This window comes from Canis lupus, chromosome X (genome assembly GCF_003254725.2).
Source record: "Canis lupus dingo isolate Sandy chromosome X, ASM325472v2, whole genome shotgun sequence".
In the NCBI taxonomy this organism is placed as follows: Eukaryota; Metazoa; Chordata; class Mammalia; order Carnivora; family Canidae; genus Canis; species Canis lupus.
Window position 1 is genome coordinate 101,172,921 of NC_064281.1, and position 25,292 is coordinate 101,198,212.

Here is a 25,292-nt window from a genome sequence, read left to right on the forward strand (position 1 = left end):
TTTTACTAGTCTAATTTTACTCTAAGAATATAGATTAGACACTCCACTGATATTTGGACTCTTTGCTGTTTAATATTTTTCCACTTTATAAAACACCCCTAATACCAATGAGCCCATAGAAGTAACTGTAGAATTTTAAAAATTCATATCACATAATGGGATCTAAAAACAATTTCTACCTTATTCATGCTAGTCATCATGTTCATCTCATCAGAATAAAATGTAAGGAGTCTAATTAAGGTTATAGATAGAACAACCAGATAGATATAAGTCATGACACTAAAAACTACCAGAAATAAAAAAAAACTACCAGAAATAATGACAGCAATAATGACATTATCAGCATACTAGTTGCAATGCAAACTAAAATGGCTCACATCTCATTCTTCAGTAAAATCAATATCCAAAAATAAGCTTTCTTATTTTAACAAAATTCATTTCTGTGAGTTAAAAATATAACAGCTTACAGAACAATTTCAGCAAACAAAATAATGATAAAACTGTATTATAACTCAAGAAATTAACTATCCATGAGTCCATGCTGATATAAATAAATGATTAGAAAACAAATGAGAAGGAACAGATATTCCTTACAGAAAAATCCCAGCTAATAAATGTAGCTGGAATGAAAGAAATACAAAATTACTATTAGACAAACACAATTATAACTGTTGCAGGCAAACTCCACCAATACATGCTAAAATCAGTGGGTATATATTTGAGGAATATATTCCCCAAGACATTTATCAAGTAAAAGGGGAAAATGGTAACTCTACAGTGAAGAAACAAAGCAGACACCACCTCAACTAAGTGATCAAGGTTAATATTTCCTGTAATAGGACACAACATCATATATTCCCTGGTAAAATATACTGAAGACTTAATATCCCTGCCATGGCATTCTTGCCAAAGAATACATAATCTCAATCCAATCATGAGATAATGTCAAACAAACCCCAAAACTACAAAACAACTAACAAATACTCTTCAAAAGTGTAAAGATCATGAAAGACAAAAGAAGGTTGAGGACTAATTCAAATTAAGGAACCTAAAAAGACACAGCAAAAAAATGCAATGTGGGTCAAGAGAATAAGAAAAATGCACATAAAGAATACTTGCAAGACACATCTTATAAAGGACTGTTATCCAAAATATACAAAAAACTTATAATTCAACACTAAGAAAACAACCTGATTTTACAAATGGGCAAAAAACCTGAATAGATGTCTCACCAAAGAAGATATACAGATAGAAATAAATGAAAAGGTGCTCAACATCTTATGTCAGTGAAATGCAAATTAGAATGAGATACTACTACACACCTATTAGGCCAAATCCAGAACACTGAACACCAAATGCTAGTGAGGATATGGAGCAACAGGAATTCTCATTCATTGGTCATGGGAATGCAAAATGGTATGGCCACTTTGGAAGAAGGGTTAGCAGCTTCTTACAAAACTAAACATAAGCTTACCATATGCTCTAGCAGTCATGCTCCTTGGCATCTACCCAAAAGAGCTGAAAATTTATGTACACTCAAAAACCTGCACAAAGATTTTGACAGCTTTATTCAGAACTGCCAAAACTTACAGACAACCAAGATGTCTTCTGGTAGATGAATGAATAAATAAATAGTGATACATCCAGACAATGGAGTATTACTCAGTACTAAAAAAGAAATGAACTATGAAGCCATGAAAAAACACAAAGGCATCTTAAAGGCAAAGGACTAAATGAAAGAAGCCCATATGAAAAAGCTATGTACTATAGGACTCCAACTATACGATATTCTGGAAAAAGCAAAACTATGGAGGTAGTACAAAGATTAGTTGTTGCCAGAGGCTACAGAAGGAGGGAGAAATGAATAGGCAGAACACAGAGGGCTTTTAGGGGGCAGTGAATTTCCTCTGTATGATACTATAATGGTGGATACGTGTCATTACACATTTATCTGAATCCACAGAATGTACAATACAAAAAGTGAACCTTAACATAAAAGATGGACTTTGGATGATAATGATGTGTCAGTGTAGGTTCAAATGTAACAAATGTACCACTGTGATGTGAGATTGATAGTGTAGTAGGCGATGTTTGGGAGAGGTAGAATATGGGAACTCTGTATTTTTCACTTGATTTTGTGGTGAATCTAAAAGTGATCTTAAAAATAGAGATTTTTCAAATTGCAATGTGAGATCCTGGTTTGTATCCCCCAGAAAAGAGAAAGAACATTAAGGAGAAAATGTGTTAATTTCCTGGATTTGATCATTGTACTATGATTATGTAAATTGTTAATATTAAGGGAAGCTAGCTGAAAGATATATGAGAACTCTATATTTTTTGTACAAATAATTTCTAAATCTAAAAATTTTTAGTTATAGCCATAACTTGAAACAAAATAAATAAAACTCCTCTATTTCCTCAAAGGACTTTTGCTGTCCATGCCATATATTACTATACCCTCCATCTGACAGGAGAAAAATAAGTGCCCAAAGTTACTGAATTAGTGATACAGTTGGGATTTCAGCTTCAGAATTCAGGAACTCCACCACAGTACTGTACTGCTTCTTGAAAACAACAGTATCAAAAGCAGCAAAAATGATGATGAGCATGATGGCAATCATCATCATCCAGCTTAAGTTTAAGTTTATTAAACATAGCACTTGCAGGAGATTTGACCTACATCAAATTTCACTCCATAGCAGAGCATTGTAATAGGAGAGTGTCAGTAGGGTCTTTTAAATTTTATTATTGTTTTAATTTTATTTCTTTATATTTTTAAGTAATCCCTACACCCAACATGGGACTTGAACTCACAACCCCAAGATCAAGAGTCACCACTCTACAGACTGAGCCAGCCAGGCACCCCGTCAGTGTTTTTTAATAATGGTTATGGGAAGAAATGCTAATTTGAGAGGCTAATGGCTGAGAATAAAAAGTTACCTTCTGTTTTTCTCTATAATCTTCTCCTTCAAACTTGTACAAACTTTGTTCAGTATCCATTCTAAAATTTCTCAGAGAAGACTCTCCCATTTTCTGCAAGCGTTCATTCATCTCTGCAGTCTACAGTTCAATGCATTGAAATTAGAAAATTATTGCTGAATTACTTATAAAAAATCTGTGGGCTCTCTAGCTTTTTAAAAGTCAGGTTTGACATGAAATATCCAATCTGTTAATTTACACGGTAAGAATGCAATGCTAATACTAAATGAATATAAATTCTACTTGCTCCAAGTACTTTAAATATTTAAATAGGTATTCAAGTATTCTCAGGCTTTCTTTAAAGTCTTTTATCAGTGAAGATGTAGTCATATAATACCTATTTTTATGTGTATTTGAAATTGTCCAAAGTAATTTGTAAAAAAAGAAGGTAGGACTAGAATAGAACTATTTCAGAACCCCACCAAAAAAGGTAAATTCAACACAAAATTGCAATATTCTGAAATAGTTTATTAGACTTTAACAAATAATGCTTTAATATTTCATGAAATGTTCACAAAAGGTTTTCACTTAACACAATGTGTGAGAAAATAATTTCCAATCCAGTGCAAGAAAAAGGTTGCAAAAATGTAGTCCTGATATGTGACTAAACATGAAATTTATTTGGCTTTTAAGTAAATACCAACATTATTTTCAATAAACGTGAGATGTAAGATCACTCATTTTTAAACTCTAGTTCTTAGTCGTTCTTAACAAAAATTAAACTAAAAAACCCTAAACTACCTCTGGATATAAATCCACAAATCCTTAGAGAGAACATGAGTCATGTGAAACAACACAAATCCAATTAAGCATGCTGAAGTATGTTGATTTTAAAGCAATTCATCATGAAAACAAATGACATTTTAACTAACCTTCTTTTCTCCTCTTTCCAGAAGAGTTGTAATATCTTCATCTGTCAGCTCACTTTCTTTAGAAGCGAAAACATGGGTGGCTCCATGACGTATCATCTGCAACATTTCCTCTTTTGCCAGCTTGTTAGATTGCTGGTCAATGAGTCTTCCTAATAATAATAAAGATAATAATAATAGAAGTTTTGTATTCAATTATAATAGATAATAATATTAGAAGATAATAGATATATAATAATATAGATAATAATAATAGATATATAATATAATAGATAATATATATATAATAATAGATATATAATATAATAGATAATAATAATAGAAGTTTTGTATTCAATTATATTCCAGAGAAAGCATAGCATAATAGTTTTAATCAGACACTAGTACATTTAACTGTAAGTAAAGCTTTACAGTTATATTAATGAACACACCTACAAGTTTTTCTTCTACCATACCTTCTATTTCAATGAGTTTTCTTCTGTAAAACTCAGTTAAAACTCAGAAAAACAGAAACATTTTATTCATTTTTCAAACTTCATTTTTCAGTTCAAATTTCTTTGTATCAACAGGCACTCTCCAATATGCATTTACAAAATGTTTAGGGGCGCCTGGGGGGCTCAGTCGGTTGTGTCTGCCTTCAGCTCAGGTCATGATCCCAGGGTCCTGGGATGGAGCCCTGAATCTATCTCTGCTCAGCAGGGAGCCCGCTTCTCCCTCTCCTTCGGCAGTTCCCCTCCCCACCTCATGAACCTGTGCGCATGCTCGCTCTATCTCTCATAAATAAATAAAGTCAAGAAATATTTTTAAGAAAATTTTAACTAGACATTTGAACTGCTAAATAATATCAGGTACTTCAGAAGACTGCCACTTGCATTCAACTATAAGCTAGTGATGTTCAACTAGATTTACTCTATATATTGATTGCAAGGATTTAAATTAAATAGATTTAAATTAGCATTTTTTTTAAATTAGCATTTTTTAAAATGGCTTCTTTCCTGTAAGTCTATGAATTTTAGTCAACATTAAAAGTAATCTCCTTTAAAGATAATTGCATTAAAAAGAACACCTAATTAAGTTTACAAGTTTACCTTGTTGTATAACAATTGAGTCAAGTCTCAGTTTTATCTCTGCTCTTTCTACAATTCTTTCTTCAACGGTGTTATCAGTGATGAGACGGAACACACGTACTGGCTTCTTTTGACCAATACGATGTGCTCGATCCTAGAAGAAAGAATCCTAATATAAGATATATTGGGTACTCTGGATAAAATATATAGTACAGCCACCATATGCTATAAAATTCTGAATATTAAATTAGTTTTTGAGTTCTCTAGACCTGCCACTTTTTAAAGGAAGATGATGAGTATTAAGAATATCTATGGGGCGCCTTGGTGGCTCAATTGGTTAAGCGTCTGCCTTTGGCTCAAATCATGATCTCAGGGCCCTGGGATTGAGCCCCATGTTGGGCTCTCGGCTCAGTGGAGAGTCTGCTTCTCTCTATCTCTCTCTCCCTCTGCCCTTCCCCTTGCTCGTGCTCTCTCTCTCTCTAATAAATAAAATCTTAAAAAATATATATCTAGAGGTCTCTGGGACCAAAAATATCTGCCCATATTATTATACTGTCCCATTAATGGACAGAAGCCAAAGCCCTTTTAAGATGAGGACTATACAGAGTTTATTAAGTAACATTAAGTCACTAGATGCAAACACCTTCCACACTAGAAAGTAGTTTTGTGAGGGCCAAAGTAGTTAGCAATGGTTGCTATGGTGGCAAGTCACTTTTATTTCATGATCAAGCAGTTCTTTCTGCTTATGGAGGCAATTCAAGGATGTGTAATAAAAGGTAATAAAAATTAGTGGTATATTAATATCCTTACTATACAGTGGTCTAGGATTGGTCCTATGGTTTATAGTTAGTAAAGGTGACAGATGGCAAGTTCCAACAATATAAAAACAGCCAGGGTAATTATCTTTAGAACACTGAAGCTGCTAGAGCAAACAGGTGAAGGGAGGAGGGCAGTCGAGAAAAATCAAAGAAACAAGATTCAAAACAGCCCTTGAATTAAATATAAAAACACTAGAGTTCAGCAACAATTTCAACAAAGCACATTGAATGAGAATACAACACCCCTATACAAACTTAAAATTTCAAACTCAAATCAGTCAATCATGAAAGATCAGCTATAGTATCACAATTTTAAGGAAATGAAGTGTTATCAACAGGTTTCCCAGTTTAATAACCCTGTAAGTTACTGGGGCTCACTCCTATGGAGTCATATCAAACAGGTAGCTCATATCAAACAGGTAGCTCAGTACCATGCTAAAGTGATGATAAAAAAGCATTTCAATCTAAAAACATCCTGGGGTGCCTGACTCTTTGGTGTCCACTTAGGTCATGATCTCATTAATCATGAGCTCATTGGTCATGAGATCAAGCCCCGCATCAGGCTTCATGCTTAGCAGGGAGCCTGCTTGAAAGTCTCTCCCTCTGCCCCTAAAAATATAAATCTTAAAAAAAAATAAAAATAAAAATGCCCTGATAGTCAATATGTTTCAGTTCTCTGTTATAAAAAAAATTTAAAACAGAAGGTGGTGAGTTCACTCTCAGGTTTCAGCACCAAAAAATATAAATATATAAAATCTTTAAAAAAGGAAGGACTTCTAAGCTAAGCCTCATTGACATATGACTTTAATTGCTTCCAAATATAGCAAATTATCCAGTAATTTACTAGGATTTTGAGTGCATAGCTATTTTGCATATTTGTACTTCTGAGACTACATTATCTTAAAATGTGAGTCATACTGCCAGAAGTTGTAGCAATAACTCAGTAAATGACAACATCATGACAGATAAAAGAAATGGCTCCTTGAATTCTTTTTTAAAACAGTAGGATAGTTTCCAATGTGTCCTTAGGTATCAAACGTTTTCCTAGAATATTTCTTTGTTACCTTTTTACCTCCTCACCCCAAATATCTTATTACAAAAGTCGAAAACATACCTCCCCCAATTTCAGTGCTAAGGATCTTAATATATTTAGTTGTTCACAAAAATTAATATCAACAGATTAACTTTTTAACCTTTCTCATTAAGACATATGTCTTCTTCAATATTCAGGAATAAGGATTGGGGTGTGTGTGTTTGTTTTTGTTTTTTCTGTTTTTGCAATTAGCACAGTATCTTTGTTTTCCAAGGTAATCTATTATAACATTTAGAAAACCTCCCAAAAGTTGTTGTTGCCCTTTTTTCACAAATTACATCTGTGCTGCATAAATAACAACAGTATTCCTAGCTAAGATAAATTTCTGACATCATTAAAGATTACTAACCATAGCTTGTAGATCAACCTGTGGATTCCAGTCTGAATCATATAGTATAACCACATCAGCACTTGCCAGGTTAATTCCAAGACCTCCAGCTCTGGTACTCAGCATAAAGATGAATTTGCTACTATTAGGAGCATTAAAGGCCTCTATTGCTTCCTTTTTTTAAATGACACAGAATATGGAAAAAAGAGAGAAAAATAAAACTATATTACCAGAGTCCTTAAGAAATAAGTATTTTTAACATGCATATTCAAAAGCCCACTTTATGATATTCTTCCATCTCAAAAATACTTAAGCATATACCTATATACTGTACTGTGTGAATTGCTGTAGAAAACATATTACATACAGTTCCTAGTCTTTAGAAGCTTACATCAATAGAGACAAACTTAGAGCAATCACATACACAAATTTAACTAGGCAAGCAATAAATTGTTTAAATCGTTTAAAGCAACAATGGTGAAAATGTTTTGAGTGAGAGCTGAAAAATATCTAGGAGGTAAAATGTCAGCTATCTCAACTTCATTCCCATTAGTTTAGATAGGAGTAACAAAGAAGGTATAGTGTGGAAGACCAAGAGAGAAAAAAGTTCAGTAATGTGAATGAGAGCAATGGATAAAGGAGAGGTTGAGTAGATTTATTTCCATATGGTGACAAGGAGCAAACAGGGAAGTAATGAGGAAATTCGGTAAGGTAATCCAGGGATATTTAGTCAAGAGTCTTAAAAATTAATGGGATGTTAATATCCTTCCTATATAAAGATCTCATACAAATTAATTAGAAAGAAACACTAAGACCCCAATAGAAAATGAGCCAAAAAAAAGAGAAAAAGAACAGACAATTCACAGAACAAATATGAATGGCTAATAAATACAAAAATAATGTTCAACCTCACTAGTAATCAAGTAAATGCAAATTAAAACATAATACCATTTTTTGAAGATTAATAAAATGATAATACTCAATGTTGACGAGGGGGCGGTGAGACGGGCACTCTCATACATTGCTGCAGGGAATGGAAATTGGTACAACCTTTCTGGAAAGCAATTTGGCAATATGCATCAAGAGTCTTAAAAATGTTCATACCCTTTGACCCAGTAATTCCACTTCTAGGAATTTATCCTAAGGAAATAATCAGAAATGTGCACAAAGATTTATGTATAAGGACTTTTGCTTTAGCATTGTTTATAATAGTGAAAAACTGGAAACAACCTTAAATGATCAACAATTGGGAGATAAATTATTTATAGTACGTCCACTGGATGTAATATTATACTTAAATTATTTTTACAATGAATTACTGATATAGGAAACTACAACATAATGCTGAGTAAAAATGTTACCAAACTTTATATATAATATAATATCAATTACTTATATAAATTATATATACAAAAAGATACTGACCAGAAATACTTTTATTTTGTAAATTTCCTTCAGCAATCATATATGACTTTTATAATCAGAAAATACAGGAAGTTATATTTTTAATTAATGGAATGGCATGATCAAAAGTTGCAGTAGAGAAGGGGACACTCACTACTGCGGTCCATATAGCATGTAGAGGGGGCAGTATAGAAAGCAGCATGGTGTAGTGAGAGGCAATTTGGCGTAGAGGAAATAGCAAAAACCTGGTGTGAATCATTACCATTTGTTACATATGTGTTTCTTAGCAAGCATATAACCTCTCTGAGACAGTTTCAAGTGGAGAAAATTATACCAGTAAATTATACTTTACTGGGCTGCTAAAAGAACTCTGTTGGAACTATACATCGCTTAGCCTAGAGTAGTTGCTTAACAAATGTTAGATCCTTTCCCTATAAAAGTAAGAAGGCCAATTAAGTAAAGGTTATATAGAAACTGAGTCAGAGGATGACCAGAGACCAGCTAGCTGAATTTAGCTGCAGGAATGAAGAAATGGCAAATCTGAGAACTACAGAAAAAGAATTATTTATTAACAGCCGGCAAATAATTAGAATAAAGAATCAAATGTGGCTTTCCCTTCTTACTAGGAAAATAGATGAAATGATTATGTGGACAAACTGTATAATGGGAAAGTGGGACATTGCCAAAAAAAAACAAAAACAAAAACAAAAGAACAGAACAGTTCTTTGTTGTATCTAAAGTCAACATGTAATTCAAAGCCTCTGAAGGGAGAAATTACTTGAAATTTTAAGAAACCAGAATATTTTGGGTATAATTAGGTAAAGTCCACACTGTTCATAATCAGGGAGAGCACTAAGAAATGCAAATTGGCTATCTGAGGTCAGAAAGCACCTACTTTTCTGCCTTAGTATCATCTTCATTCCAGGGAAAAGGGTCATTTTGAATAGCACTATATGGCTTATGCTTAATGTGGATTTGAAGAAACCCATTCTGAGGAATAAAGCAGCAAAAGCCCAATAAAGCTTCAATTTACCACTTCAGAAAAAGTCAACTATTATAGAGTAGAGGCCAGTGTAAACTTTGAAACATCCTCATATTTATAAACGTTATCAAAAAGGTTTCCCTGCCTTTTTGGGTGGCAGGTAAACCCTTAATATGAAAAGGGCCTGTGTGCCTGCTATGGACCCTATCCTATGCTACAGCCAAACTTCAATAAGGAAGCACACAAGGGACAGAGCACTCACAGAATCTATGGATGGACAGGAACATGGACTAAAAGTCTTTGTGGCCTGTGTGTAATTTCATGACACATAATATATTCTGCACTGCACAGCTTAAAAACCACATTCATATCTATCATATCCAAGGATCCTCACAACATTGTCAGAAAAAAAATCCTAGGTATTAATATTATGCCAATAATACAGTTAAAGATACTGAGGCTCAGAGAATTAAACAGCTTGCATACACTAAAAATGGTGGAGTTGGTGCTAAAATTTAGGTCTTCTGAAACCAAGTTCAATGCATTTTCCACTATACCATGAAATCACAATCTCCGCCCAGAGCATGAGAAAAGACTTAAGAGCAACCAAAGACAGAGCCTTGATGACCACAGAAAAGAGAAGATAAATTGGCAAAGCCCTCCCCTCAAAAAAAGTATTTAAAGGGTTTAAAATACATTAGACCCATGACATTCGTGAGGGCTAATCTAAAGATCTGTAAGAATTCCTAAATTTGAGAAAAACACTGGGTGCTAGGTAAGCTTCCTCACTAGCTAAGTAACTCATTCCCATACACCAACCTTTTAGTGTTCTAAGATCCAAATGCATAAGCACCTACACCTATGTTGTTCAATTTCAGTTTTACAATAATCTAACATGGAGATTATTCCCTTTAGCAATTACTATGTTTCATGAGTCTTTAGGATTGCTCATAAACTGGAAATATCTCAACTGTTAAACTCCACAAATGGCGAGGGTCTACTGTAGGAAGTAAATCAAGAGAAGAAAATGGCAGAATCAGAGATTAAAGAGTAGGATGAGAAACAGTAATCAGAAGGTCAGAGAGAGCAGTGGTTAGAGGAGGTAAGTGTGTAATGGTAAAGTATCCTTTAGATAAGTGAGGATGTCTTTAAAGACCTTGAAAAGGATGCTTTGTAAGGAGCCACTGTAATACAAGCCAAACTGAAGATCTCAGAGAGACAGAGAGGTGTTAGTGAGGAATTTATGCAACAAGCTATTAAAAAAGGCCAAAGTTCAAAACTACCTAATGATGAAAAACATGGCTTAACTGAACTCTGATTTTTGAAGTTTTGTTTTGTTTTATTTTCCTCACCTCTCTTTCTTCATGTGGGGTTTGTCCATCCAATCGACAATACTCATAACCACGCCACATACAATAATCCTCCAAAATGTCCAGCAAGCGAGTCATCTGGCTAAAAATGAGAACCCTTGAACCTAAAACATTTCCCCCAAAAAGCAAGTTATTCAACTTGTGTAAAACTAATTTGAAAGTTACAAAAATATAAGTAAACATCACATGTAATATACAGTACATGAACCCTTCATGAAACACACACACATACACTTTCAAGGAATGCTATACAGAATTATGCACTGCTGAATTATACATATTTAAGAACTTCAAAGCCCTCCACACATATTGAGAAGATTTAAAGTCTGCCTTTACTCTGTCCTAAGGATGAGTGATGGGTCCCTACAACCTTTCACTAGACCACTGCAATAGTCTCCCAACTAGTGTTGTTTCTCATTTCTCATCCCTCAGTAGAGCCCCCATACTGCTTCAAAGGTTCTCCTCCAAACGCACAAGTCTGATTGTGTCAGCTGACACAGCAAAATTTTCTATGACACACCTCCCTCTCTGCCTTCCAAATAGTCCAAACTCCTTTAAGCATGTGTAAAAGGCCTTTCATAATCTGGCCCCATTCAACTTTCCAGATTCATCAATTGCCACTCTAACCCAAATACTATAAGCTCTCCATTCCCGTTCTTCACACTTCTGTTTCATTGTAAAATGCTTCCCTCTCCTTTTTCCCGTGATTTACTTCTAGACATTCTCCAGTGCTCACTTCAAATGTCACCTTTGTGAAGATTTCCCCAACTCCCAGTTTCTCAACATATCATAGCACTTATCAAAATGAACTGCAACTATCCCTCTTCATTATACTGTTTGTCCAAGGCAAAGACTGTTGTCTTATGCATCTTTGTATACCCAGCCCATAGAACAATTCCTGGCAAATAAGAAGTACTCAACAGTGTTTGCTGAATGAGTGAATGAATGAATGGTGAGCAAAGATGTAAAATGTTATTCATACACAAGTCACTAAAATAAAGTCATTTTATGTTAATGTATAGATTTGTAACTCACCCTGTTCTTTGAGTTTGGCCAATAGTTTATCAAGAACTACCATTTTACCACTGTTGCTGACAATGTGCTCATCAGTGGTATAAGGTGGACCAGGTTCAGCACCATCAAACAAGTAAGGATGATTACAACACTTTCGAAGCTGCATCAGAATGTTTAAGAGTCGCATCTTGTCCATCTTGCCAGCAGAGTTTAACACATCAATATCTTTCATCAGGATTTTTGTATACCTAAAATTTTTAACTATAATTAGTCATTTATTATATGTAATTGATGAATCAGTAAACTCTACTCCTGAAACCAGTATTACACTATATGCTAATTAATTAGAATTTAAATAAAATTTTGAAAAGAAAAAAATAAAAAATACTCAATTTTGGTGAATATGTGATGAAATAGAAGGATCTTATAAACTGATATGGATATGTTAGTACACTCTTTCTGAAGGACAATCTGACAAGATAGAGAAGTTTTAAAATGTGAATATTCTACATCTGCAATTTTGTCCATTGTGGATAGCAATATATGTGGAATAGTGTTCATCACAGCACTGTTTGTAATAACAAAAACTTAAAACTACCGAAAAAAAAGAGTTTAATGCCATCAAGCAACATCCCTTTGGTGACCAGCATAGAGTCCTATTTAAAGATAAACAACAAACTCAATTTTGAGACTAAATCTGATTAGCAAAAACAAGAAACTTTTGAAGATTTTAAATTTATGCTGCCGACAAACATGTTTCCTCCTGCTTTAGCCATTGCTACAAATTGCCATCAGCTGAAAACTATCCAGATAACTATTATAATTATTCAATAACTACAATATTTGCTAAAAGCTGGCATCCAACTTTTACTTGTTTGAGCTAAAAACAATCATGATTTCTTATACCTAATCTTCCTAAGGCATTTTTTTTCTGATCTGTAAACATTCTTAATTATCTTTTGTTGACCTTTACCAGGTGAATATAGACCTATGTATCCACTTGAACAGTAATTAATATGTAATTATAACAGCCAGCTTGTATTGAGTGAAAGTGCCAGGTATCATGTGAAAGGCTTTATATAAATCATCTTGTTAAATCTTCACAAAAATTCTGAGGTATGTACTAGAATCACCCCCACTTTACAAATGGAAATTCACGTGGCTAAGAGAATTGAAAACAACCTACTCAGGGCCACAAAAAGGGACAGTCAGAATTTGATCTTATATTTCAAAATAGAGAAATGTACTCTTCACCACTACCCTATACTGATTTCAGTAGTAGAGAAGTCATTATATATTATATATATATTTTTTATATATATTATATATATATTATATATTATATTATATATTATTAACTTTATTTGTATAAGCAACATTTTGCTTTTTCTTTTAAGTGGGCTCAACACAGAGCTAGAACTCATGACCCTGAGATCAAAACCTAAGCTGAGATGGAGTCAGATGCCTAACCTACTGAACCACTTGTAGGCAAAATGATGCCCCACAACATTTTGCTTCTCTAAGCAGCATGATTACATTAAGTATGTCCAATTTATGATTCCTTGTAACTTCTTGTCAATTTCCTGCTTTGCTTGTCTTTATCAAACCAATTCAGCTTTTATTTAATATTCACAATCACTATTCTCATCCATCTTATTATTACTTATTACTGTTATTACTGTTTTCACTGATGAAAAAAGCAAGAATAACAAACAAATATGTAAGTGACATTAGCCTCTTTAACCCTCTCATCAACTCATAAGCTAAATACTATTATCCCCATTTTACAGAAGGGAAACTGAGGTTATATAATTTACCCAAGCTAAATAGCTGCTAAGAGGCAAAGCATGGGATTCAAATACGGATCTATAGACTCAAGGCCCATGTTCTTTCCCAAAGGCTACAAAAATATTCATCAATTTTCTATTAAAACATTTGAACTACTTAACTTGCCACTTAAACATAAAATGTAGATTATAATATAAAGGCATAACTGAAAAAATAAAGGCATAACTGAACCACTACAAAGCTAAATTTTAATAAATCTTTATATGTAAATAAATTCCAATAATATTCTAATAAATTTATTTATTCTAAATAAATAGCTCACCATTCTCGTTGCATTTTGCTCAGTCCCAAGTAAATCTTTATTTCCTTTTTAGGAGGCAGACTCTTCTCTACATCAGTTTTTATACGACGTAACAAAAATGGTTTTAAAACCTAAAAAGTGATAGTTTTTACAAAAGTTTATAAAATATTTAATATTGTAAACCAAATCTTTCACTGACAACACCCTAATGTGAAATTTACTTCCCAATGCATAACCTGAAAAACACTACCAATGCCAGTTGCCATCTTTTCAGTAAAAACAAAGTAATGGCCCATTAAAAAGTCAGAATAGTGCTCACTTCAGCAACACATACACTAAAAAAAAAAAATCAGAATAGGGGACCTAAATTAGATATTCATTATTTGATGGCACAAAATACATTAAAAAATAAGATAACAAGATCACAGACTTTTGAATAAGCATGAAACAATCTTTTATTTTTATTTTTTTAAAGATTTTATTTATTTATTCATAAGAGACACGGGGGGGTGGTGCAGAGACACAGGCAGAGGGAGAAGCAGGCTCCATGCAGGGAGTCTGATGTGGGACTCAATCCTGGGTCTCCAGGACCAGGCCCTGGGCTGAAGCCGGCACTAAACCGCTGAGCCACCTGGGCTGCCCCAATCTTTTATTTTTAAAAAAGCTGCTTTAATACATTTGTTTTTTTATTCTGTATAGGAATAAATTTTGATGGTGATAAATAGGCATTTTTTCAGAAAAGACATACAGATGACCAACAAACACATGAAAAGATGCTCAATATCATTCATCAGGGAAATGCAAATCAAAACTACAATAAGACATCACCTCACACCTATCAGAATGGCCAGTACCAAAAAGACAAGAATTATCAAGTGTTGGCAAAGATATGGAGAAAAAGGAACCTTCATACAACATTGGTAGGAATATAAGTTGATGTAGCCACTGTGGAAAACAGTATGGAAGTTCCTCAAAAAAATAAGAATAGAAATGCCACATGATCCACTAATTCTGCTACTGGGTATTTACCCACAGAAAATGAAAACACTAATTTGAAAAGATATATGAACCCCTATGTTTATTGCAGTATTATTTACAATAACCAAGTTACAGAAGCAACACTTAGGTGTCCATTGATAAATGAATGGATAATGAAGATGTGGTCTATACTCTCTTTCTCCCTCTCTCTCTCTCTCTCATACACACACACAGACACACCATGGAATGTTACTCAGTCATAAAAGAAGGATGAGATCTTCTCATCTGTGACAACATGAATGGACCTAGAAGGTATTACACTAAGTGAAACAACAAGATTTTTTTTAAGATTTTATTTATTTATTCATGAGACACACACACAGAGAGGGAGGCAGAGACCCAGGCAGAGGGAGAAGCAGGATCCATGTAGGAAGCCCAATGTGGGACTCAATCCCCTGACTCTGGGATCACACCCTGAGCCAAAGGCAGATGCTCAATCACTGAGCCACCCAGGCGTCCCAGAAACAAGATTTTTAAATCTTAGATAAAATCTTAATTCAAAGTATGGATCAGAGACTCTCTATAAGTGAGATAAAAATGCAGGCCATTTCGAAACAGTTAAATATATGAATGAAGAGAAAATGGTTCAATGTTAAGGAATATATGGACAAAGGGAGAAAATAATTGAAATAATCAGTGTATACCTGCAAGACAGATTCTATCACAAAGAAATAATAGTGCTACCATCATCTATAGAGTACTCGTAATGTGCCAGACAGTGCACCATGAACTTTAAAATAAAGAGTACCAAATCCTTACAATAGGGACACCTGAGTAGCTCAGTGGTTAAGCATCTGCCTTTGGCTCGGGGTGTGATCCTGGGGTCCTGGGTTTGAGCCCCACATCGGTCTTCCCAAGGGAAGCCTACTTCTCCCTCTGCCTATGTCTCTGCCTCTCTGTGTCTGTGTGTCTCTCATGAATAAATAAATAAAATCTCTTAAAAATCGTTACAATAAATCTTTAAGGGAAATGTGATTATTTTAATTTCTTTTAAAAAAAGATTTTATTCATTTTAGAGAGAAATAGCACAGGCAGAGGGAGAGGCATAGAATCTCAAGTGGATTCTGTGTCAGCATGGAGTCCATCCATCACACTTGGCACTTAGTGGCTTGATCTTACAACCCTGAGATCATGACCTGAGCTGAAATCAAGAACCAGATGCCCAACCAACTGAGCCACCCAGGTAGCCCTCGGTTACCACACTTACTTATTTATTTATTTATTTATTTATTTATTTATTTATTTATGAGAGAGAGAGAGAGAGAGAGAGAGAGAGAGCAGGGGGAGGAACAGAGAAAGGGAAAGAGAGAATCCCAAGTAGATTCTATCTGAGCACAGAGCCCAACTCGGGGCTCCATCTCACAACCCTCAAATATGAAATCTGAGCTGAAACGAACAGCCAGATGCCCTACCAACCAAGCCACCCAGTTGGCCTTCAGTTTTATTAACTTAACTGAAGTTATTTTGCTAGTAAGTGGTAGAAGCCAAATTCAAACCCAGATCAAGCTGATTCTACAATCACCTCGGCCTCTGATCAGCTATTGTAAGCCTGGACCAGTTCCTTAACTTTTCTGAGCCTGTTTCCTCATCCATTCATCAAAGAAAACTATGGTATATGTACAAGACAAGCATTTTAAAATAAGGATAATGAAACCTATTTCCAAAGCTGCTGTGAAAATTTATGGTAGTACTTGTGTAGAGCTTAACCACAGCAGACACTAGTAAACAACAGCTATTACTATTAGAGATTTATGGGAGTTAAGGAAAAGGAAAGAGTAAAAGACAACTTCTGGCCTCTGGTTTGAGCCTCTTAAAATTGTCTAAGACAGGGCAGCCTGAGTGGCTCAGCGGTTTACCGCCGCCTTCAGCCCAGGGCATGATCCTGGAGACCAGGGATCAAATCCCACGTCGGGCTACCTGCATGGAGCTTGCTTTTCCCTTTGCCTGTGTCTCTGCCTCTCCCTGCCTCTCATGAATAAATAAAATCTTTAAAAAATTGTCTGAGACAGATTCTTAAGAGTTTCAACTGCCTGTGAGACATTTATACAGAAAGACTCAGAAGGCAGTGGGATATGCAGGAACTGGGTAAGAAATCTAGAAAGATAAATTTGGGAGTTATAAGTAGATAAGAGGTAGCTGAAAACACAGGAGCGGGTCCCCAAAGAGAGCACATATAAAAAATAAAGTCAAAGACAAAGTCCTACAAAATACTAAACTTTCAGGAACAGACTGAGAAAGAAAAGACCATAAAAGGGACTGATAAGGAGTGGCCAAAATGGTAAGAGAAAACCCATTCTGGGGCAGCCCCAGTGGCTCAGCGGTTTAGCGCCGCCTGCAGCCTGGGGTGTGATCCTGGGGACCCGGGATCGAGTCCCACATCAGGCTTCCTGCATGGAGCCTGCTTCTCCCTCTGCCTGTGTGTCTCTGCCTCTCTCTTCGCTCTCTCTGAATGAATGAATAAATAAATCTTTAAAAAAAAAAGAAAGAAAGAAAATCCATTCTGTACCCCCAGAAACCAGGTAGGAAAGGTTTTCATGCAGGAGTGGTTAGGAGTGCTAAGCAGTACAGAGAAGCCAAATACTGAGCAAAAGGTGTACCCTGAATTCAGCAACTGGAAAATGACTGAAGACCTTACAAGGTAAGTTTCAGTTGTGTAAAATGGATAGAAGCCAGTGGTCAATGGATTCAAGAGTAAACAGGAGATTAGGTAGTAGAGATGGAGAAAATAAACCACTTTCTCAAGAAGCTTAGCTATCAAGGGAAGAAATTAGAATCACAGCTACAGTTATACAGTGTTGAGAGAGTATTATTTTGTTTATGTGTGAGGGTGGGTGCATAAGGGGTGTGGGTTTGGATTTTAAGAAGGAAGATACTTGAGCATGTTTCCATGTTAGGAAAAAAGAGCCAATACAGAGTGAGAGATAGAAAATTCAGTCAATAGGGATCCCTGGGTGGCGCAGTGGTTTAGCGCCTGCCTTTGGCCCAGGGCGCGATCCTGGAGACCCGGGATCAAATCCCACGTCGGGCTCCCGGTGCATGGAGCCTGCTTCTCCCTCTGCCTGTGTCTCTGCCTCTCTCTCTCTCTCTGTGACTATCATAAATAAATAAAAATTAAAAAAAAAGAAAATTCAGTCAATATAAAGGATAAATTATGGAGAAAGATCCATAAGGAAACAGGGAGAGATGAGATCCAGGGTTCATGTTGGAAGACTTAGCCACTGACCAGAGGCTAAGTCTCTTCCATTCATTTCAGAGGAAAAACATCTGTAACACAGATGCAGATATCCTTGGAAGCTGGATGTCCTTGAAGGAGTTCCTATCTAACAACTTCTCTGTTCTCTTTGAGAAAATAATGATGTTACTTGCTGAGAAAGGAGGAGATCAGGCAGTATCTGGAATGGAAGTCTTAGGGAGATTAGTGAAAGTCTGAAATAGCTGTTATAGGAAATGGAAAGGAATGCTATACAAGGCCATGTTGAAGGACTACTGACATCATCAAATCTCAGCTTATGTTACAGAACATGAAATTGGAGTTGTTCCAATTTGAACAGTTGTATAACCTTCTTTATCACTATTGAACAGCCCCAGTACAGAGCAAGTCACTCTGAAAATAAGTGGTAGAAGCAGAGTTCAAACCCAAAGACAGAGACAGTTATACTATTCCAGTTTAGGGCTTCCAGGGCAGAAATGGCAGATGGGACAAGAAAGAAGGAGTTTGAAGTATTGGTAAAAGGTGGTTGAAGGGGGATCCCTGGGTGGCTCAGCGGGTTTAGTGCCTGCCTTTGGCCCAGGGCATGATCCTGGAGTCCTGGGATCAAGTCCCACATTGGGCTCCCTGCATGGAGCCTACTTCTCCCTCTGCCTGTGTCTCTGCCCCTCTCTCTCTCTCTCTCTCTGTCTCTCATGAATAAATAAATAAAACCTTTTAAAAAAATAAAAAATAAAAACGGTGGTTTAAGTGACAAAAAAATGGGCTTATTGTTTGACACAGAAAAAAGTAACAACAGGGGCACCTGGCTGGCTCTGTCAGTAGAGCCTACACACTCTTGATAATAGGGTTATGAGTTGAACCCATGTGGAATGTAGAGATTACTTAAAAATAAAGTATTTTTTTAAAGAAAAAAGTAACAACAGAAATGAAGTGATGGATGAGAAAAATCAGGGATCCAAGGACTGGAGATCTCTGTAAGGTAACAGAATAAGTAGAGAAGGAGTAACATAAGTGAAAGAGCTAAGAAAAAAAGGTATAAGAAGTTGTTATCAAAGAATGGAAGACTGGTATTTAATGAATGTGAGGGAGTTATCTGGTGATGAGTGGATAACAGAGAAGAGAATGGGTGGAAGATGAACTTGCAAGATAACTTCACCTTAAAGAAAGAGTTCTATACTCTATACACGAGGGTGGAGAAATAGTGGCTTAGAAATGGCACTAGGGAACTAGAAAATCCTGATGCCATCTTAAGGACCTGTGGGGTATGGGAGTATGAACAGCTTCTACTGGAGAGGACCACACTATCCATGCAGGAGAGCCAAAGCAAAAACGCTATTCCCTAGACAGGCTGAGAACAGAGTTGAGTTGATTTCCCAAAGGTGCTGCTAGAAAGACTGGGAGGGAGAAACAGTATCACTGAGCCAAGAGGTAAAACCAACAAGTTCAAACAGATTCTATGGCATTTTGTTTTCTGGTTCAGTATGTGTATTTTTTTTTCCAGTTTTTCTTTTTTTTATAGTATGTGTATTTAATTATTAAATTTTCTTGTCTATTACTTACTGCGTGAAGTCTTTCCACAAGTTTTTGATCACCAAGACAATTTTTAGTGTCAAACCAAGAGTCAAAGTCCTGTAGAGGGGTGAAAATTCTGCAGTAAGCACACAGGTGGTTGGCTTTTTTTTTTAATAAACTCTATGTCATATAAATTCTTATCCAATGATACAGCAGTAATTCATTTTTAAAGCACTTTCAAAAATGTGTTCACTGTGATGGTCAATATTATTTACTTTTCAAAATAGCTAAAATACCAGAGGAGTTAAAATTTGAACTCCACCAGCAGTGTTTCCTTAAAAGACTTTTATTAGGCTTCCTCATACCATGGTAGCATTACATCCAGTTAAGAGGTAGAGTAAGAGTCAGAATATAAAATTGAAAGCACATAATGATAATGAAAATTCTAAATAATAAAAATAAGCAAAAGCAAGATAAGGTATACAAACCAATGGATAGCTGAACTTGGTACTTTTTATTATCAATTAATTTCAGGAATGAGAAAAATCAAGCTCCAATGTCCTTAAATCATTCAATTCAGTTTGCTGCACTAGCATAACCTTGTGTTAATGATAAAAACAATGTAAATCATACATTCACAAAATAAGTTGTTTTTCGAATCACACATCATGAGGTCTTTAGTACTTACCAAATATTAATGACTATAATAATCAAACACCATTTTAAAGACTCCACTTGCCAAACTAGTATGTAGAAAGCCCTTCCAATTTAATTAGAAGAAAATTTTGAATTTACAATCGTGAACTCAGTCTATCTCATATCATAAGTTCTTGACAACAATGCAATATTGGCAAAGTTTAACAGGCAGAATAATCTCAAAGAAAAGAATCATTTCTCTAAATATCCCCATTTGAAAACTGTGCACTTAAGAACTTTTTTCTGAGAAAACCAAAATACACAAAGAATTACAAATGAAAAAGAATTATAAATTTCAAACTACATTCTATGCTTTGAAAACAGATGTCTGTGAACATAAGAAAATTACATTTAAAACATATGACTTAAACTTACATCTGCAGAATTAAAGACATCAGGCAATAAGAAGTTGAGTAATGCCCAGAGTTCATGCAGGTTATTCTGCAAAGGTGTTCCAGTTAGGAGTAAGCGGTTAGTTGACTTGAATTCACGAACAATCTCTGAAAGCTGGAAAAATAATAGTTATGTTAACATTGCTTTATTCATCAGAATGCTCAAAATTCAGCTCTTTATCCAACCAATACATGTTTTGAGTAAAATAAAACTTGAAAATTATTTTTCTATAGAAAAATATCCTAGCTCAGGTGATATTGCCACAGTGAATCACAACTAAATAAAATCTTCTAGGCATTTCTATGCTTACAAGAATGCAAATTACAGTCATACCTGAGACTCCTCCCTCACTTCAAAAAAACTTATTTTCTCCATTTTGGGTCCACAGAAACAGTCAGAACTCCATGGAATCCAGGCTAATCACTGTACATACTAATATCTCTTTCTCCCTGCTAATCATGTTCATCTACATACCTAGCCAAGTTCTAACTTGGCCTGGTGACAATTTCTAAGCATGAGAGTTGCACCCATTTTTCCTATCTTGTATTAACTTTCTAAATATAAGACTATAAAAATTAAAGCACAAAAGGATAAAAGAACAGTAACCTTTGTCAATAAAAATGCATGTTTTTATAATACTCTTAAATAATTATTCTCTAACATGCGTCTTTTTTTATTGGGTATTAGTTTCAAACTGAAATTAGTATGATCCACCTGGTGGTTTTGCTCCAGTTCTGTCCCTGTTTCTCCCAAAGTAGCCCAGTGATCCAAAGAGAGGTTCATCATAATAATTGATGCTTTTCCTACTGTTGATGGAGTTGAATGGCAAGAAATATTGATATTTTTCAAAGTTAATACCACACTCTAATTCACACAAGTCAGATAATTCCAGGAAATGATTTTTTCTAATCCTTATGAACACACATAAGCTGGCAGGCTCCTCAATAAAAGACAAATCAATGCAAATGACTTTTGTATATTAAATATTACCAAAATATTTAAATACTGTAGCATAACAGAGTTAGGCTGCAACAGGTATAGCAAATGAACACTTAATTTTCTTTATATTAAAAACTGTTCAATTTTCATTTGTCTCATATTCAACAATTTAAACTTTAAAACCATTTTTATTTTTTAAAGATTTTATTTATTCATGAGAGAGAGAGGCAGAGACACAGGCAGAGGAAGAAGCAGGCTCCATGCAGGGAGTCTGATGTGGGACTCAATCCCAGGACCCCAGGATCACACCCTGAACAGAAGGCAGATGCTTTAACTGCTGAGCCACCCAGGCATCCCCCTAAAACCATTTTTAGAACTGATTTTCATTTACATTCTGTGAATAAAATCACAACCTTCTAACCCATTTTTATCTTGAATACACAAAGGTAAACAGACATGGTAGTTAAAAGAAAACAATGACATTGAAAATTGGCTTACCTTGGATTTTTCATTCTTTATTCTGTGAGCCTCATCAATGACTAGGTATCGCCAATGAAACTTTTTAAATACAGATTTTTCTTTAATTACCATCTCATAAGAAGTAACACAAACATCCCATTCTCCTGGCATCATTTCATCACGAATAAAAGCAGCCTAATGCAAAACAAAGTTCCTTATATTAGAATACACTAACAAGATGGTCACAGAATTAAAACATCAAGAGAATATCAATAATTCTAAGAGACCTGGGAATCATTTAGTCTCATCCATTTCAAAGATAGGAAAACCAAGGCCCAAAGACACATTTGTGAGCAGTTATCTGGATGACATGTTAATATATTCATCAACAAAAGAGAAGCAAAGGCTTCCCTTAAACACATACAGTATATCCAATAAACCGAAGTTCTTATCACTAGATGACTATATCACTAAGCTCTCTTCATAAGACAAATGATCCAAAAAGACATAGGTGAGATAACTACTTTCTGAAAACTATATTCTTACCAAGATCCAAGCATTACCAACTATTATAAACACAGTTTTACCAAATGAAAAGAAATCATTATACATGAATGATTTCAACCTTTTGGGATCTCTTAATATGTTCCTTCCCTTTCTAGTAGGAATGAGTCACATATTTTGTTAAGGGGTCATGAAAAGCCTATTCATGTTTTTGTGAACTTCTTGATGTTGATGTGAGGCTACAAATATGATTTGATAAAGGGGACTTGCTCTATCTAGTACAGGAGGCTATTTAAAACAGTGAGACTATTTAGAACTATTTTTAAATCTTCACAGGCAGTGGCCAACATACTTGCCAAGCTTACGGAGAGCATTTTTAATTTGAATGAACTGAATTTTAGGTGTTACAGGTCAAAATAAAACCATAGAAGTTACAGGGAGCAGCCAAATCTATATTGAGAAGGTTCTAATTAGCACTGTAAATCTAAAATTACAAGCATAAACAAAGTAATTGTTAACTGCAAACTCATTATTTCATAAATTCTCAGTTATGGACCAAACACACTGTTACTCATTCAACAAATATTTACCAAGTGCCCATATGTATAAAAGAATTGCCTGAACTAAAATAGAAGACAGAAAAAAGTCCTTTGTAGAGATTTCAGTGGCACTCTGGAAAGTGGTCATATTTAAAAAGTTAATTAAAACATTAGGGAACTAGAGGCAACATAAAGAGAACCAGGGTGCCAGACCCCATTTGGTCTCACAAACACCCTATCTTTGATTTTATGAAACACTAAGTTTAATGATTTCTCCTGCAGTTTCATGAAACATATGCATATTTTTCAATTAAAATTAGCCCTACTTTGAAATTTGTGTAACAGAATATTGAATATCACATAATCCAAAAGCTCTCACTTTATAGTTGACAAAATTAAGGCCCTTCAAAAGTCACTCAACATCACAGAGTCAATAGCAAATCTAGAACTAAAACCAGATCTCCCGTTCCCATGTCCAAGATCTTTGATGCCTCTGGAGTGGAAAAAGAAGGGGTCAAAAAATCAAGTTTGGTGGGGCACCTGGCTGGCTCAGTCAGTAGAGCATGCAACTCTTGATCTCAGAGTCGTGAAATCAAATCCCATGTTGGGTGCAGAGCTTACTTAAAAAAAGACAACTAGGGCAGCCCAGGTGGCTCAGCGGTTTAGCGCCGCCTTCAGCCCAGGGTATGATCCTGCAGACTCGGGATCAAGTCCCATGTCAGGCTCCATGCAGGGAGCCTGCTCCTCCCTCTGCCTGTGTCTCTGCCTCTCTCTCTCTCTCTCTCTCTCTCTCTCATAAATAAATAAATAAATAAATAAATAAATAAATAAATAAATAAATAAATAAAATCTTTAAAAAAAAGACAACTAAAAAACCTTACTTGGGATTCACATTTCTATATACTCCAGGACTACATTAGCATCAAACTGGATCCAGACTATCACTGAGAATTTCCCAACTCAAACAAGTATCTGATATAATCTAAATCAAATTCTTAGATAACACATTGACCTCATAAAATGTTTACAAAAGGCCAGGAAACCATAAAGACCCAATATATCTATCCCATATGATACCAAGGTTCAAATCCGTCTAGGAGTAATGATCTGGATTTTCTCTATACATACTGACATCAATCAAGTCAATTAAGTGTTGAATATAGTACATTACTCATATTACTAATAATTACCAGTTTGCAAATTCTATTGCCCATGGCTCACAGTAAAATTATAGTTTAGATTGTAATCCTTAAAAAAAAGGAGTAATACATATCCCCACCATGTGTGAAAAACTCTATTTTCCATTCTACTATATCTCAATGTTTTAAAAAATTAAAATCACCACCAACATGAATTCCCAGTATTAATGACTGCCAATATGAAGAACACGGACTTTGAAGATTGGTTTTCAAGATTTTAAAATTTTTTCTTAAAGATCTTATTTATTTGACAGAGAGAGAGTGCATGCACACACACAAGCAGAGGGGAGCAGCAGGCAGAGGGAGAAGCAGGCTCCCAGCTGAGCAGGGAGCCCGACACAGGGCTTGATCCCAGCATCCTGAGATCATGACCTGAGCTGAACGCAGACGCTTAATGACTGAGCCACCCAGGTGCCCCAAGATTAAAACAGTTTTGAAGCCACCAGTAGAATCCCAACTTCCATGGGGTAGAGATAAGGTTGTCACAAATTAAATACATCTACTCTTTCTTTAAAACTCCCAGATATACTTCATGAAATCCTTGGATTCCATATAATATAGTGGAAAACCACTGACAGTTTTACTGAGACATAAGAAAATGCAAGCATACATATTTCTTCTTTGCTTATGATCTTCAAGAAATAATTTCAGCCAAAAATCAATACTTTAGAAATGCAAAGTTTTATAAAGAGTGGTATTATATTAAAGAACAGCAGTGAGGGGTGCCTGGGTGGCTCAGTCCATTCAGCGTCTACTGCCTTCGGCTCAGGTCATGATCCCTGGGTCCTG

At 35.3% G+C, this 25,292-nt stretch overlaps 1 protein-coding gene across 6 annotated transcripts in view; it reads right to left on the bottom strand.

The window, feature by feature from the left end:
* Nucleotides 1-25,292, bottom strand: part of SMARCA1 (SWI/SNF related, matrix associated, actin dependent regulator of chromatin, subfamily a, member 1) — a 73,055-nt gene that overhangs the window by 34,120 nt on the left and 13,643 nt on the right. For 4 of the 6 annotated variants that reach the window (XM_025431193.3, XM_025431198.3, XM_025431197.3 and 1 more), the window contains exons 7-17: nucleotides 22,301-22,456; nucleotides 20,846-20,977; nucleotides 19,823-19,891; nucleotides 14,035-14,144; nucleotides 11,946-12,172; nucleotides 10,893-11,014; nucleotides 8,259-8,294; nucleotides 7,176-7,328; nucleotides 4,937-5,069; nucleotides 3,852-4,000; nucleotides 2,941-3,060 (exon numbers count right to left, since the gene is read on the bottom strand). In XM_025431193.3, the coding sequence (XP_025286978.1) occupies nucleotides 2,941-3,060; nucleotides 3,852-4,000; nucleotides 4,937-5,069; nucleotides 7,176-7,328; nucleotides 8,259-8,294; nucleotides 10,893-11,014; nucleotides 11,946-12,172; nucleotides 14,035-14,144; nucleotides 19,823-19,891; nucleotides 20,846-20,977; nucleotides 22,301-22,456 (1,407 nt within the window). The remainder of the gene's footprint in view (nucleotides 1-2,940; nucleotides 3,061-3,851; nucleotides 4,001-4,936; nucleotides 5,070-7,175; nucleotides 7,329-8,258; nucleotides 8,295-10,892; nucleotides 11,015-11,945; nucleotides 12,173-14,034; nucleotides 14,145-19,822; nucleotides 19,892-20,845; nucleotides 20,978-22,300; nucleotides 22,457-25,292) is intronic. The other 2 variants (XM_025431194.3, XM_049107788.1) reach the window with 1 other exon arrangement.